Source organism: Phascolarctos cinereus, unplaced genomic scaffold, assembly GCF_003287225.1.
Source record: "Phascolarctos cinereus isolate Bilbo 61053 unplaced genomic scaffold, phaCin_HiC Scaffold_4;HRSCAF=312, whole genome shotgun sequence".
NCBI lineage: Eukaryota > Metazoa > Chordata > Mammalia > Diprotodontia > Phascolarctidae > Phascolarctos > Phascolarctos cinereus.
Window position 1 is genome coordinate 660,649,428 of NW_027555847.1, and position 12,239 is coordinate 660,661,666.

At 44.7% G+C, this 12,239-nt stretch overlaps 1 protein-coding gene across 4 annotated transcripts in view; it reads right to left on the minus strand.

Annotated features, from left to right (window-relative positions):
* The window catches only part of PALM3 (paralemmin 3), a 20,636-nt gene extending 8,397 nt beyond the window's left edge, over positions 1-12,239 (minus strand). Inside the window, exons 1-3 of one of the 4 annotated variants that reach the window (XM_020995048.2) lie at positions 12,074-12,239; positions 1,619-1,667; positions 187-267 (exon numbers count right to left, since the gene is read on the minus strand). In XM_020995048.2, coding sequence (XP_020850707.1) covers positions 187-267; positions 1,619-1,667; positions 12,074-12,129 — 186 coding nt within the window. In that variant the 5' untranslated portion in view covers positions 12,130-12,239. Of the gene's footprint in view, positions 1-186; positions 268-603; positions 774-1,618; positions 1,668-12,073 lie in introns of those variants that run through there. The other 3 variants (XM_078153936.1, XM_078153937.1, XM_078153935.1) reach the window with 3 other exon arrangements.

Genomic DNA, 12,239 nt, shown 5'->3' on the forward strand with positions numbered 1-12,239 from the left:
AAATGCCCCAACCCTAGACCGGGACACACCTCCTCTCCCACTTCCCCCTCCCACAGGGACAGCCCTTTTTCTTCTGCTCTCACCATGGATGCCCTCCCTCATTGACCCCGCTAAGGTAGGGACATTCCACTATTGCCCTCCTTCCCTGGATGTCCTCAGACCGGGCATCATCAGGACTCTTCCCACCTTTAGTCGCTGCACTCTTAATTTTTCTTCCTCTAGCTCCCTCCGCGCTCCGCAAATCTGTTCTTGAAGCCGCCGCTTCTCCTGGTCAGAGCGAAGCAAGTCGGGGCTGTGGCGGCCCAGCGAAGTCCAACCCTGCCCAACCCAGCCTAGACCAGAAGAAAGCCCAACCCAACCCCGTCCAGGCTAGGAGGGAGAGAGCCCAGCCTAGTCTAGCCCATCTCAGACCCGTGGAGCCTAGCAGAGCCCAGCCTGGCCAAACCAGCGGAAACAGGACAGGGGGATCGCTCCAGCCTGCGCCTCTCTCTCGGGCTCTCTCCTTTCTCTCTGTCTTTGAGGGGCTCCCCTGGGATGCCTGCAACCGAGATGCCTAGAGCTGAGGGCGAGGGAGGGGCAGGATAGGGTATAGGGAAGTCCTACTCGGGTTCTGGGAAGAGGTGGAGTGGGGAAAGACCCCCACCCCCTACCCTCTACAGTCTGGAGCTGAGACCTGCTGTGGGTGCGGGGAAAGAGGGGGTGGTCTGGGAGGCGCTGACTCAGCAGTTCTAGGAAGGGCGGGGGTGAGGGACAGGGGAAGGGGTGGTGCTGGCCGCGCCCCGGGGCCGGATCCTGCGGCTCTCTGCCAGAGGCGGGAGACTGAGAAGATGGAAACGGGGGATGGGGGGACAAGGATGGTGTGGGGATGAAGAAAAGGAGAGAATGAGGAACAGAGAACTGGGGGAAATGCAGCTCAGGGGATGGGGAGATAAGGAACGGGTCAGGGAAAAGGAAATATGGTGATGAGCACAGGAGGATGGAGAGAAGGGAGTGGTGAGATTGTGAATAGGTCCTTCACAGAAGAAATGGGGACAGAGAGATGGAGAGCACAGGAACGGGGGGAATGAACAAAGTAGGGTATAGATAGATGGGGGACTGGGCGGCAGGGTGAGGAGGATTTGAGAGGACGGGCTAATCAAGGCGTGGGAATACGGGAGTTTGGGTGTCAGGATGGAGAGACACGATTCGGACAAGACATGAGATGGATTTTGGGGAAAAGGAAACAGGAGGTGAGGAACTGGGGACAGGGAACTTGGAAGTATGAAATGGGAGGATCGAGGTATGGAGACATAGGATATTGGGGGGACAGGAAAGAGAAATAGGAAATTGGAAGAAAGGAGATGGAGGTTTGGGGAATTGGGAGGTGGAGGGCACTTTAGCTCCGGAGGCACTGCTCGCTCACTCACTCCAGAGGTGAGTCCGTCCAGCCTCAGCCCACTCCCCCCAGGAGGGAATGGGGAGCAGAGCTCCGTGGGAATGGGAATAGGGACGGGGCGCGGGCAGAGGCTGCAGTCCCAGGCTCAGGGCTGGCGGCAGGTTTCGCTGAGGGGAGCATAGAGCGGGGTTCGAACGGTCCCCGAAGCCTCCGGGAGGGACCGGAGAGCGTTCGGTCACTTACAGCAATGACCTCCAGCCGCTGACGGTAGAGGGCGCTCTCGACCATGGGCCTGCAAAGAGATAGGGAGAAAATAGAGGCGAGGTTGGGGGAAAGTGGGAGGAGACCAGAGGTGGAAGATGGGAGAGTTTCATGCCCTCAACCCCTACCCTTTCCCCGTAGCTGAATGACATCACTGCTGAGTCCTGGCCCTGCTCAGGGTGCCCAGGAACTAGCCAAGGTTGCCTTGACTGTTTTCCCCTACCTGGCCAATGAGTGTCTTTGGAACTTGAGAATGGAGATCTGAGGCGTCGATCTGTAACCCTGGTCAGAGCTCCAGGCGGGAAGGGCAATATATAGTACAAAGAGCATTGGATGGGGTGGAGGGAGGGTCACAGAACCTAGTCCCAAATCCCTGCTCTAATACAGGGTGTGATGTTGAGCAATTTACTTAAACTTTTTAAGCATCAGTTTCTTCCTTTAGAAAAATGAAGAAATATCAACAAACCACATTTAAAAAAAAACACATTCCAACTCACTACCAATAAGAAAAATGCAAAGCAAAAGAACTCTTGAACTTTCTTTTCGCACCTAATTGTCAAAGAAAACAAAAGATGGAAATAGTTAAAGTTAGAGGGGTTGTGTGGAAAGACAGGCACACTATACATTGTTGGTGGAGCTGTGAAGTGGTCTAGGCAGTTGGGAAAAAGCAATTTGGAAAAATTGTGGGGCAGCTAGGTGTCGCAGTGGATAGAGCACCGGCCCTGAATTCAGGAGTACCTGAGTTCAAACCCGTCCTCAGACACATAACACTTACTAGCTGTGTGACCCTGGGCAAGTCACTTAACCCCATTGTCTAGCCAAAAAAAAAAAGAAAAAAGAAAAATCGTAAGAAAGTCACCAGAATGTCTACACCTTGGACTCAGAGATTGCACTATTAGGTATATGCCCCAAAGAGATCAATAACAAAAAGAATGGCCCCATTGACATCAAAATGTTTATCAGAGCACTTTTTGTAGGATAGCAAAGGATTGGAAACGAAGTAGATGTCCAAGGTTTGGAGAATGATTAGACTAATGGTGGTACACAATGCTAAGAGAATATTAGCATGCTGTAAGAAATTATGCCTATGATGAATATAGAGAAAGATGGAAAGACTTATAGGAAATGATGCAAAATGAAGTAAGTAGAGCCAAGAAAACAATATATACAATAACTAAAAGCATGTTAATGAAAAGATCAGCAACAGAACCATTGAAATTAAATGCAATGAAATTAATCAAGCTTGACTGAAAAAAAGAGATATGAGAATGTATCTCACTCCCTTCTTTGTAGAGGTAGGAGGCTATGGGTGTGGAACACTCCAGATGATTATTACACTTTTTTTTAAATTTAAGGGCTTATTTTGCTGTATTTCCCCCCTCCTCTTTTTTTTTTTTAATGCTCTGTTATAAAGGATAACTGGGAAGAGGTAGGGGACATCTTGGGAGATATAAGTGTTATAAAAACAAAAGATATCAAAATTTATTTTAAAAACATCAATAAATGTTTGTGGGATTGAATTGAAGAAAAAAATGACTAAACTGATAGTCTTTGACCCAGCAATATCACTACCAGGTATAGTATATACCACAAGGAAGTCAAAGACAGAGGGAAAAGTCCTATATATAACAAGATAATTATAGCAGCCCTTTTGTGTTAGTTAAAAACGAGAAACAAAGTGGATGCTCATTCATTGGGGAAATAGATGAATGTGGTAATATAGGAATGTAATGGAATATTTTTGTGCCATAAGAAAAAATTGAAGATATTTGCTGACATCTTCCCTTTCTATCTTCCTTCTCATCTCACCTTACTGATATATCTTCCCCCTACTATCTCATTCTTTTACTCTAATCTTGAATGAAAAGGTGGCCCTTTGCTTTGCCAAGATCAACCCCTCTACATGCACCCTTGATCCTGTCCTCTACCTACTTCTCCAGCAAATTGCCTCCTCCCCCATCATCTCCAGTCTCTCTTATGTTCAATATCTTCCTATCTACTGGTTCTTCCCCTGCTGCTTACAAATACACCCCCATCCTTATTAAACTCTCATAAGATCATACCATGCCCATCAGCTTTCATCTTATATATATCTTCCCCTTTTCTTGGTGCTTCTACTTCCTCTTGTTTCTCACTCTTCTACACCCTCTGCATTCTGTCTTCAGACCTCTTCATTCTGCTGAAACTATTCTCACCAAAGAAATGAATTTGCCAAATCTGCCTTTTCTCGACATATCCTTCCTGACTTCTCTGCAATCTTTGATATTGTGGATCACCTGCTAGAGAGTCTCTTTTTTTCTGGGCTTTCCTCATAGACCTCTCTCCTGGTTTGCCTTCTATCTCTCTAATCACTGACCCTTTCCTGATTATTCATCATCACACTCACCAAGCATGAGTGTCTCCCAAGTCTTTGTCCTGGGCTCTATTCTCCTTTCACTCTATTCTTTCTCATTTGGAAAATTCATCAGCTCCCATGAGTTCAACGATCCTATTTATACAGATGATTTTCAGATCTATATATCCATCCCTTCCTAGTCTTTTTGCTGAGCTACAGTCACACAGTTCCAACTACCAACTGCCTTCTAGACATCTTGAATTGGATATTCCATAGGCATCTCAAACCCCAAATGCCTAAAACAGAGTTCATCACCTCCCCTAACTCTCTCTTCTTTCAGACTTCTCTGTTACTGTCAGGGGTACCACTGTCCTCCCAGTCACATAGGCTACCTTGCTATGTGTCATCCCAGACTTATTCTCATTGATCCCACACATCCAATCTGTTGTCAAATCCTGTCATTGCTGCCTTCATATTTCTTGTGTATGTCCTCTCTCTTCACTCCCACAACCATTATCCTGGTACAGGCTTCTAATGGGGGCTGCTACAATAGCCTTGGTCTTCCTGCAGCAAGTCTCCTTGCTCCAAGCCATCCTCCACGCAGTTGCCAAAGTGGTTTTCCTAAAGCACTTTGTTGTTCAGTTGTGTCTGACTCTTCATGACAAAGATACTGGAGTGGTTTGCCATTTCCTTCTCTAACTCATTTTACAGATGAGGAAACTGAGTCAAAAGGGGTTAAATGACTTAGCCAGAGTCACACAGCTAGTAAGTGTCTGAGGCTGGGTTGAACTTGTGAAGATGAGTCTTCCCGATTCCAGGCCTGCCACTCTATCTGCTGTGCCACCTAGTTGCCCATCTATACAATAAATTCCAGAGGCTCCCTGTTACCTTCAGGATCAAACATAGAGTCCTCTGACATTTAAAGCTCTTCCCAATATGGCCCCTTCCTCTATTTCTATACTTCTTCCACTTTATTCCCCTCCACATACACTACAATACAGCTACATAGGCCTTCATGCTCTTCTCTCCATAATACACTCCATCTCCTCACCCTCTATCTTTTTACTTACTGTATCCTGAGTCTAGAGTGACCTTCCTCCTACCTCTGCCTCCTAACTTCCCTGGCTTCCTTTAAGGCTCAGCTTCAATCTCACTTTCTGTAGCAGGCCTTTTCTGATCCTCCCCAGTTACAAGGGCATTCTTCCCTGAAATTATATTTCAAAACTAGGCATAGATCAAAATCTCACATCATATACCAAAATAAAGTCAAAATGGGTTCATGATTTAGATATAAAGGCTGATACTATAAGTAAACTGGGAGAGCAAGGAATAGTTTACCTATAAGATTTATGGAGAACAGAAGAATTCATGATCAAACAGGAGATAGAGAACATTATGAAAAGCAAAATGGATAAGTTTGATTATGTTCAATTGAAAAGTTTTTGCACAAACAAAGCCAATGAAACCAAGATTAGAATGGAAACAGAAAGCTGGGAAACAATTTTTACAACCAGTCTCTCTGATAAGGGCCTCATTTCTAAAATATATAGAGAATTAAGTCAAATTTATAAGAATACAAGTCATTCCCCAACTGATAAATGGTCAAAGGATATGAACAGGCAGTTCTCAGATGAAGAAATTAAAGCCATTTATAGTCATATGAAAAAATGCTCTAAATCACTATTGATTAGAAAAATGCAAATCAAAAGAACTCTGAGGTACCACATCACAGCTATCAGATTGACCAACATGACAAAACAGGAAAATGATAAATGTTGGAGAAGATGTGTGAAAATTGGGACATTAATGCATTGTTGGTGGAGTTGTGAAATGATCCAACCATTTTGGAGAGCAATTTGGAACTATGCCCAAAGGGCTATAAAAATGTGCATACCTTTTGACCCAGCAATAGCACTTCTAGGGCTATATCCCAGAGAGATCATACAAATGGGAAAAGGACCCCCATGTACAAAAATATTTATAGCAACTCTTTTTGTGGTGGCAAAGAATTGGAAATTGAGGGGATGCCCATCAACTGGGGAATGGCTGAACAAGCTGTGTGGTATATGAATGTAATGGAATACTACTGTGCTGTAAGAAATGATGAGCAGGATGACTTCAGAAAAACCTGGAAAGACTTGTTTGCTCTGATGCTGAGTGAAGGGAGCAGAACCAGGAGAACATTGTATACAATAACAGCCACGTTGTACGATGACTAATATTGATAAATTTAGCCCTTCTCAGCAGTACAAGCATCTAATACATCTCCAAAGGCCTCGTGATGGAAAATGCTATCCACAAAGAAGAAAGAACTATGGAGTTGGAATGTAGATTGAAGCATATTATTTGCTATTTTTTTCTTCTGTTGTGTTTTGTTTCCTCTTTCTGGTAGTTCCTCCCATTGGTTCTAATTCTTCCTTACCACATCACTAATCTGAAAATATGTTTAATAGGAATGTGTATGTATAGCTTATATCAGATTGCGTTCCTGTCTTGGGAAAGGAGGTGAGGAGAGAGGGGGAGAAAAATTCAAAACTCAAAAGCTTATGGAAGTGATTGTTGATAATTCAAAATAAATTAATAAAAAATTTAAAAAAGAAATTATATTTCATCTCTCTCTCTCTTTCATCTGTGTATAATATACCTAGTAATTTACAGGTTGTCTCCCCCATTAGAATGTGAGCTCCTTGAGAGCCTTCCTTTCCATCATTTACCAAACTGCCTGGTACACAGTAAGTGCTTAATAAATGCTTATTTCCTGATTAACTGACAAAAAAATAAGGAAGGAATTCCAAGAAAGTTAGAGAGACTTATTTGTACTGTTGCAGAGCAGAGGAAACAAAACCAACAAAACAATATACACAATGCCCACAATGATGGAAAGGAAAGGAACTATATGACATCAGAACTTAGATCAATGAAATGACCGAATCTTGACTCCAGTGACCTGATGATGAAACATCCATCCATCTATTGGGTAAAAAGGTGCAGAATAGGGCATATGGCATCAGATATGATTAATGTTTATTTTGCCTAAATATACTTCTTTGTAACAAAGGAGTGTTTTATTAGAGAGGGGGAGAGTTTTAGGACCATCTCTTTTTAAAAAATTTTTATTTTCTTGGAGGCAATCAGGGTTAAGTGACTTGCCCAGGGTCAAACAGCTAGTAAGTGTCTAAGGCCAGATTTGAACTCAGGTCCTCCTGACCCCAGCGCACTGTGCCACCTAACTGCCTTGTCTTTTTTTTTTAAGGAACAATAAAACATTAATAAAATAAAACAAGCATGGTTGTTTGATTTCTTCTCCATTTCCTCTGCCTGTGTCATCATCCATATCCCATCCCTAACCATTGATGTCCTTCAACGATCTGTCCTGGGTCCTACTCTTTCTCTCTCTATCCCCTCTCTCTCAGTGATTCCATCACCTCCCATGGGTTCAGTTAACTCTATACTGGTGACTCCCAGTTCCATATATCCAGCGTTAGTCTCTCATCTAAGCTTCAGTCTCACATACCAACTGCCTGAAGGACACCTCCGCCTAGATGTCCCACAGGCATTTCAGACATATACAAAAACACAAAAGAAACTCATTCTCTTCCCCCTAAGCCTGCCTCCTTCCCTATTTCCACTGAGGGTACCACCTCCCTCAAGTCATTCAGATTCATAACTTCGGTAGCATCCCTGACTCTTCCTTCCTGCCTCATCCTCCTTCAACAATTAGTTGCCAAGTCTTGTTTCTACTTCTACAACTTCTCTCATATCTGTCAACATCTTTCCACTTCCATGACTAGTTCAGGCCTTCATCACTTTTCATCTAGGCTATTGCACCAGCCTCCTAATTGGACTTGTGGCTTCCAGTATGTCCACAGCAACAGAACAACCATTAGTTATGTGCCATAGTGGATATCACACAGAACTGGGAGTTAGGAAGTTCTGAGTTCAAATCCAGTCTCAGATACTTACTAGCTCTGTGACTCCAGGCAAATCACAACCTCGTCTGTAAATGAGTATAATAATAGCACCTGATTCCCAAGGTTGTTTTGAGGATCAAATGAGATAATATTTCTAAAGCACTTTGAAAACCTTAAAGCACTATATAAAAGCTTGTTATTATTATTATTGTTATAATATACTGAGGCTCAAATCTGACCAGGACATTTCTCTTTTCCAGGCTCTTCAGTGGCTCCCTATTGCCTCTAAGATAAAATACAAACTTTTTAGTCTGACATTTAAAGCCTTTTACAATTTCCCCCCCAGATTACATTTCCAGGCTTATTTCTAATTACTGCCTTTCATTCACTTTAAGTTTTAGCCAAACTGGCTTAATGAGCATTCCTGTTACATGATATTCTCCCTCCATCCTTGGGGCCACTGCTCAGCCTGTCCCAAATGCCTGAAAGACATTTCCTCTTTAACATCATCTTTTAAAATCTCAACTTTCCTTCAAGGCTCAGCTCATGACCCACCTCCTATGGGGGAAACCCAAAAGTCAAGCAGTACAGTTTCTGTTGGGTGTGAGGAAATGGGGTACAGTGGACAAAACACTGGATATGATATAAGAGGACCTTTGTTCGAATCCTGATTTTCTTACTTACTACCCTCTGTTTTGCTGGATAAGTCCCTTAACCTCTCTGGGCTTCAGGTCCCTCATTTAAAAAAAAAAAAGAGGAGGTTGGACCAGACAGGGCCCATAACACTTCTGAGAGTTGGCCAAATCAGATTAAAATATAATTGGGAAATACTGAACAAAATAAAGAAAAATATAATACAACATAGATAATGTTAATTCTTGGTTTTCTAAGTAAATATGCAACCTTCAAGGATCCTTATATGCTACCATTCAGTGGTCCCAGTTTCCATTTTTTGACATTTTTTGGATTAGATTACCCCTGAGGTCCCTTCTATCTCTCCCTCTTTTTTTTTTTTTTTAGGCAATTGGGGTTAAGTGACTTACCCAGCGTCACACAGCTAGTAAGTGTCAAGTGTTTGGTCTGAGTCCAGATTTGAACTCAGGTCCTCCTGACTTCAGGACCGGTACTCTATCCACTGCACCACCTACCTGCTCCAATCCTTCCATCTCTTAATCTGGGTCCCTAGGATCCTTCCTTCTCAACGTGTGCACACTTCTCTTTTTTACTTCCAGTTAACATCTCACCTTCTACGGGACAGCTTTCCAGATTCCCTTTGTGCTAGTGCCTTTCCTCTGCTTATTATTTCTAATTTATTCAGTAGAGAGCTTATCTGTACATAGCCAGTGTGCGGTCTCCCCCATTAGACTATGAGCTCCTTGAAGGCAGGGACTGCCTTTTGCCTCTCTTTGTATCCCAAGCTCTTAACAGAGTGCCTGGCACATAGTAGGGCTTCATAAATGTTGCCTGACTGACTGACTGATTTACTTGTTGAACCGCTCTAGGAGAATGTAAGCAAGCTCTCTGAGGTCAGGGACTGTTTTTCATCTTGGTGCCCAACACAGCACCCAGCACCCAGTAGGTGCTCAGATGAAAGTGTGTTGGATCACTCCAAGGCTCATTCTGGCTATAACCCTCTGATTGGAGAATACTGGAATTGGAAAAAGCTTTAGAGATAATTTAGTCCAATCCTCTAATTTCACAGATAAAGAAACTGAGGTCAGGAGGTGAATCCACCAAGGTAACACAGCCAGTAAATACATAAATCCAGGGCTTCAAAATCTTTTGATCTTAAGGACAGTGATCTTTCTACTCTACGGGACTCTTGGGTCTTAGGAACACCACTGGCATGATGCTCAGAGTCCTAAAGGTTAAGGAGCCCTACCCCCTACCCCCATTGCCTTTGTAATATCAACCTGTTTGCTTCCTGGAGTGTAGACACTGAGGGCTACCCCTCTATACTGACTGGCTTTTACAGGATAAGCTTTCGGATTTGTACACATCCCCTTGCCTCCTCTCAAGGGAACCAAATCTCTGCTGTTACCATGACAACTTGGAGAGATGGCTTGTTCCCCTACCCCTATAAGCTAAAGGTTTCAGGGTAGATTCTGACCCTGGCGGGTGGGGGAGGGTGGGATGAGACTGGATTCCCTTCTCTCTAGGAATGTCCATAGCCTATGGCATCTAGGATTTAGAGCTGGAAGGGGCTTTAGAAGTCATCTAATTCAAACACTCAAGTTTATAGTTGGGGAAACTGAGGCTAAGCAACTTGATCAAGGTCATTCAGTTAGTAATAGTCAGAATTTGAGCTCAGGTCCTTTTGATTCAAAATCCCATATTCTTCCAGCATACATACTCATTTTCATGATTGAGAACTCGGCTAGATCTTCCAGGGGATAGTCCATAGGGATGCTAGAGTCACTGACTGAATCCCTTCCAGTGAGCTCTGGAGGACAAAGGACACTGGGTCTTTGCCTGGCTCCCTTAGGAAGGGTGGCACCTTGGGGGTGTTTGGAGTTTGGAGCTGGAAAGGCCTTCTAGATCAGGGGTTCATAATCTGGGGTTGATGGGCCATAGAAAAATTTCAGGGGGGGAACTTGGAAGGGGAAAATTATGTCTTTATTTCATATATTGAAATAAATTGATTTTATTTGTAATTCTATGCAATTTATCTTATGCATTTAAAAACATTGTTTTGAGAAAGGGGTCCCTAGACTGGATCAGGCTGCCAAAAGTTGAGTCCAAGACACACACAAAAAAGCCAAAAATCTTTGCTCTAGATAACCTAGTTCAACTCACCTCACCCATTTTACAAGGAGGGAAAATGAGGCCCCCTAAAAAAAGAGGCTTGCTCAAAGCCACACAAACAGTAAAGAGCAGAACTGGAATCCACACCCAGGTCTTTTGACTCTAATCAGGTGTTCTTTCCATCAGATCAAACTGTTTCTCAGGATGGGGTCCCTAGCTGCATTCCTCCAGGTTATATGGGGGTAGGGCCGCCTGAGGCAGAAGGGGGTGGGTCTTCTCAGAAGAGCTGCCTTTCCTTTTAGGTAGGTCCAAGTGGGGGGCCCTCTCCCTCCCAATAAGACTCCCCCTGGGGACTTGATCACCCCTGCCAGTTCCCTGCTGGGGTGATCAGGTTCCCTGTTGCTTAGCGACTAAGTTTCTAGATGGTGAATAATGCAGGTAGCAGATCCAGGGGTTCGACAGGCTTGGAGGAGGCCTCTCTGGAGCTCTCTGGCCCTTTGCCCTCCCCTGTATCCCCTGAGGGGTCAAGGGAGGGGAGAAGAGGACCAGGGGGGCCCTATGAACCCATGGGTAACTCAGAGTTCCTAGGATTTAATGCTTCAATGAAGAGTAAAGATCATCTTTTTATAAATGGGGAAACAGAGGCCCAGAGACAAGTAATGACTTGCCCCCTGTCATACACCCAGTAAGTGTAGAGTCAAATATAGTTTCTGTCCCTCCAAAATTCAGGGTTCTTCCTGCTATACTGTTTTTCATGCCTCCTACACTTCTGTTTAGCTCCTGGTCTCTTTGGAGTCCCATGAAATCCAGTGGCCCTGGCTGGGGGTTTCCCCTCCCACCTCACTGACCTCTCTTCTCAAAGGGTCTTATCCTGCAATGCTGGGCTACATTCCCACCTCCAGCCCAGACTTTGCCCCCAAGACCCATGTGACTCCTGGATAGTCTGTATCAGAGTCCAGAAAGGGGGAGGGCATGGAGAATGAGGGCCTGAGAGTCCTCTCTTTTTCCCAGGGACAAATGAGTGCTCGGGGTTTGCAGAATTTGTCTCCTTTAAAATGGCAGCTCAGGGCTGTAATATTCCTGCTTCTGTCAGGGCCCCAGAGCCTGGGACTGATTGTGACCTCCACCAGGGGGCAGGTGCTTGCCTGAGGAACTGCCCCCTTGCTAGGTGGGGTCACAAGATTTGGAGCCAAAGGGATTTGAAAAATTATCTAGCCTAGCCCCTCATTTTACAGATGAGAGAACAAGGGTTCATCAGGGTTGAGTGACTTGCCCAAGGTCACACATTGAGTCAGTGGTCAATCTGGAATTTAAATTCACATCCTCTGACTTCCAATCCAGTGTTCTTTCTACAACACACCCCCTCCAACTGTTCAGTGCAGCCTAGGTAAGCTACACCTTTGAGCTGCTCTACTCCCGTGCCCTCTCCCAAGCCCTGGTACTTACATTGGATTTGCTGGGGTCCACCCACTGGGGGGCAAACCCTGGCTCTGTAAGGCCATCTTGCTTGTGGGGCTGGGCTGCCCAACTGGGCAGCAGGTGCCCGGAGAGGTTGGGACGACAGGTGGGGGCCGGGGGGGCTGCTGCGGGCACCAGGAGAGCTGGTCAGGCT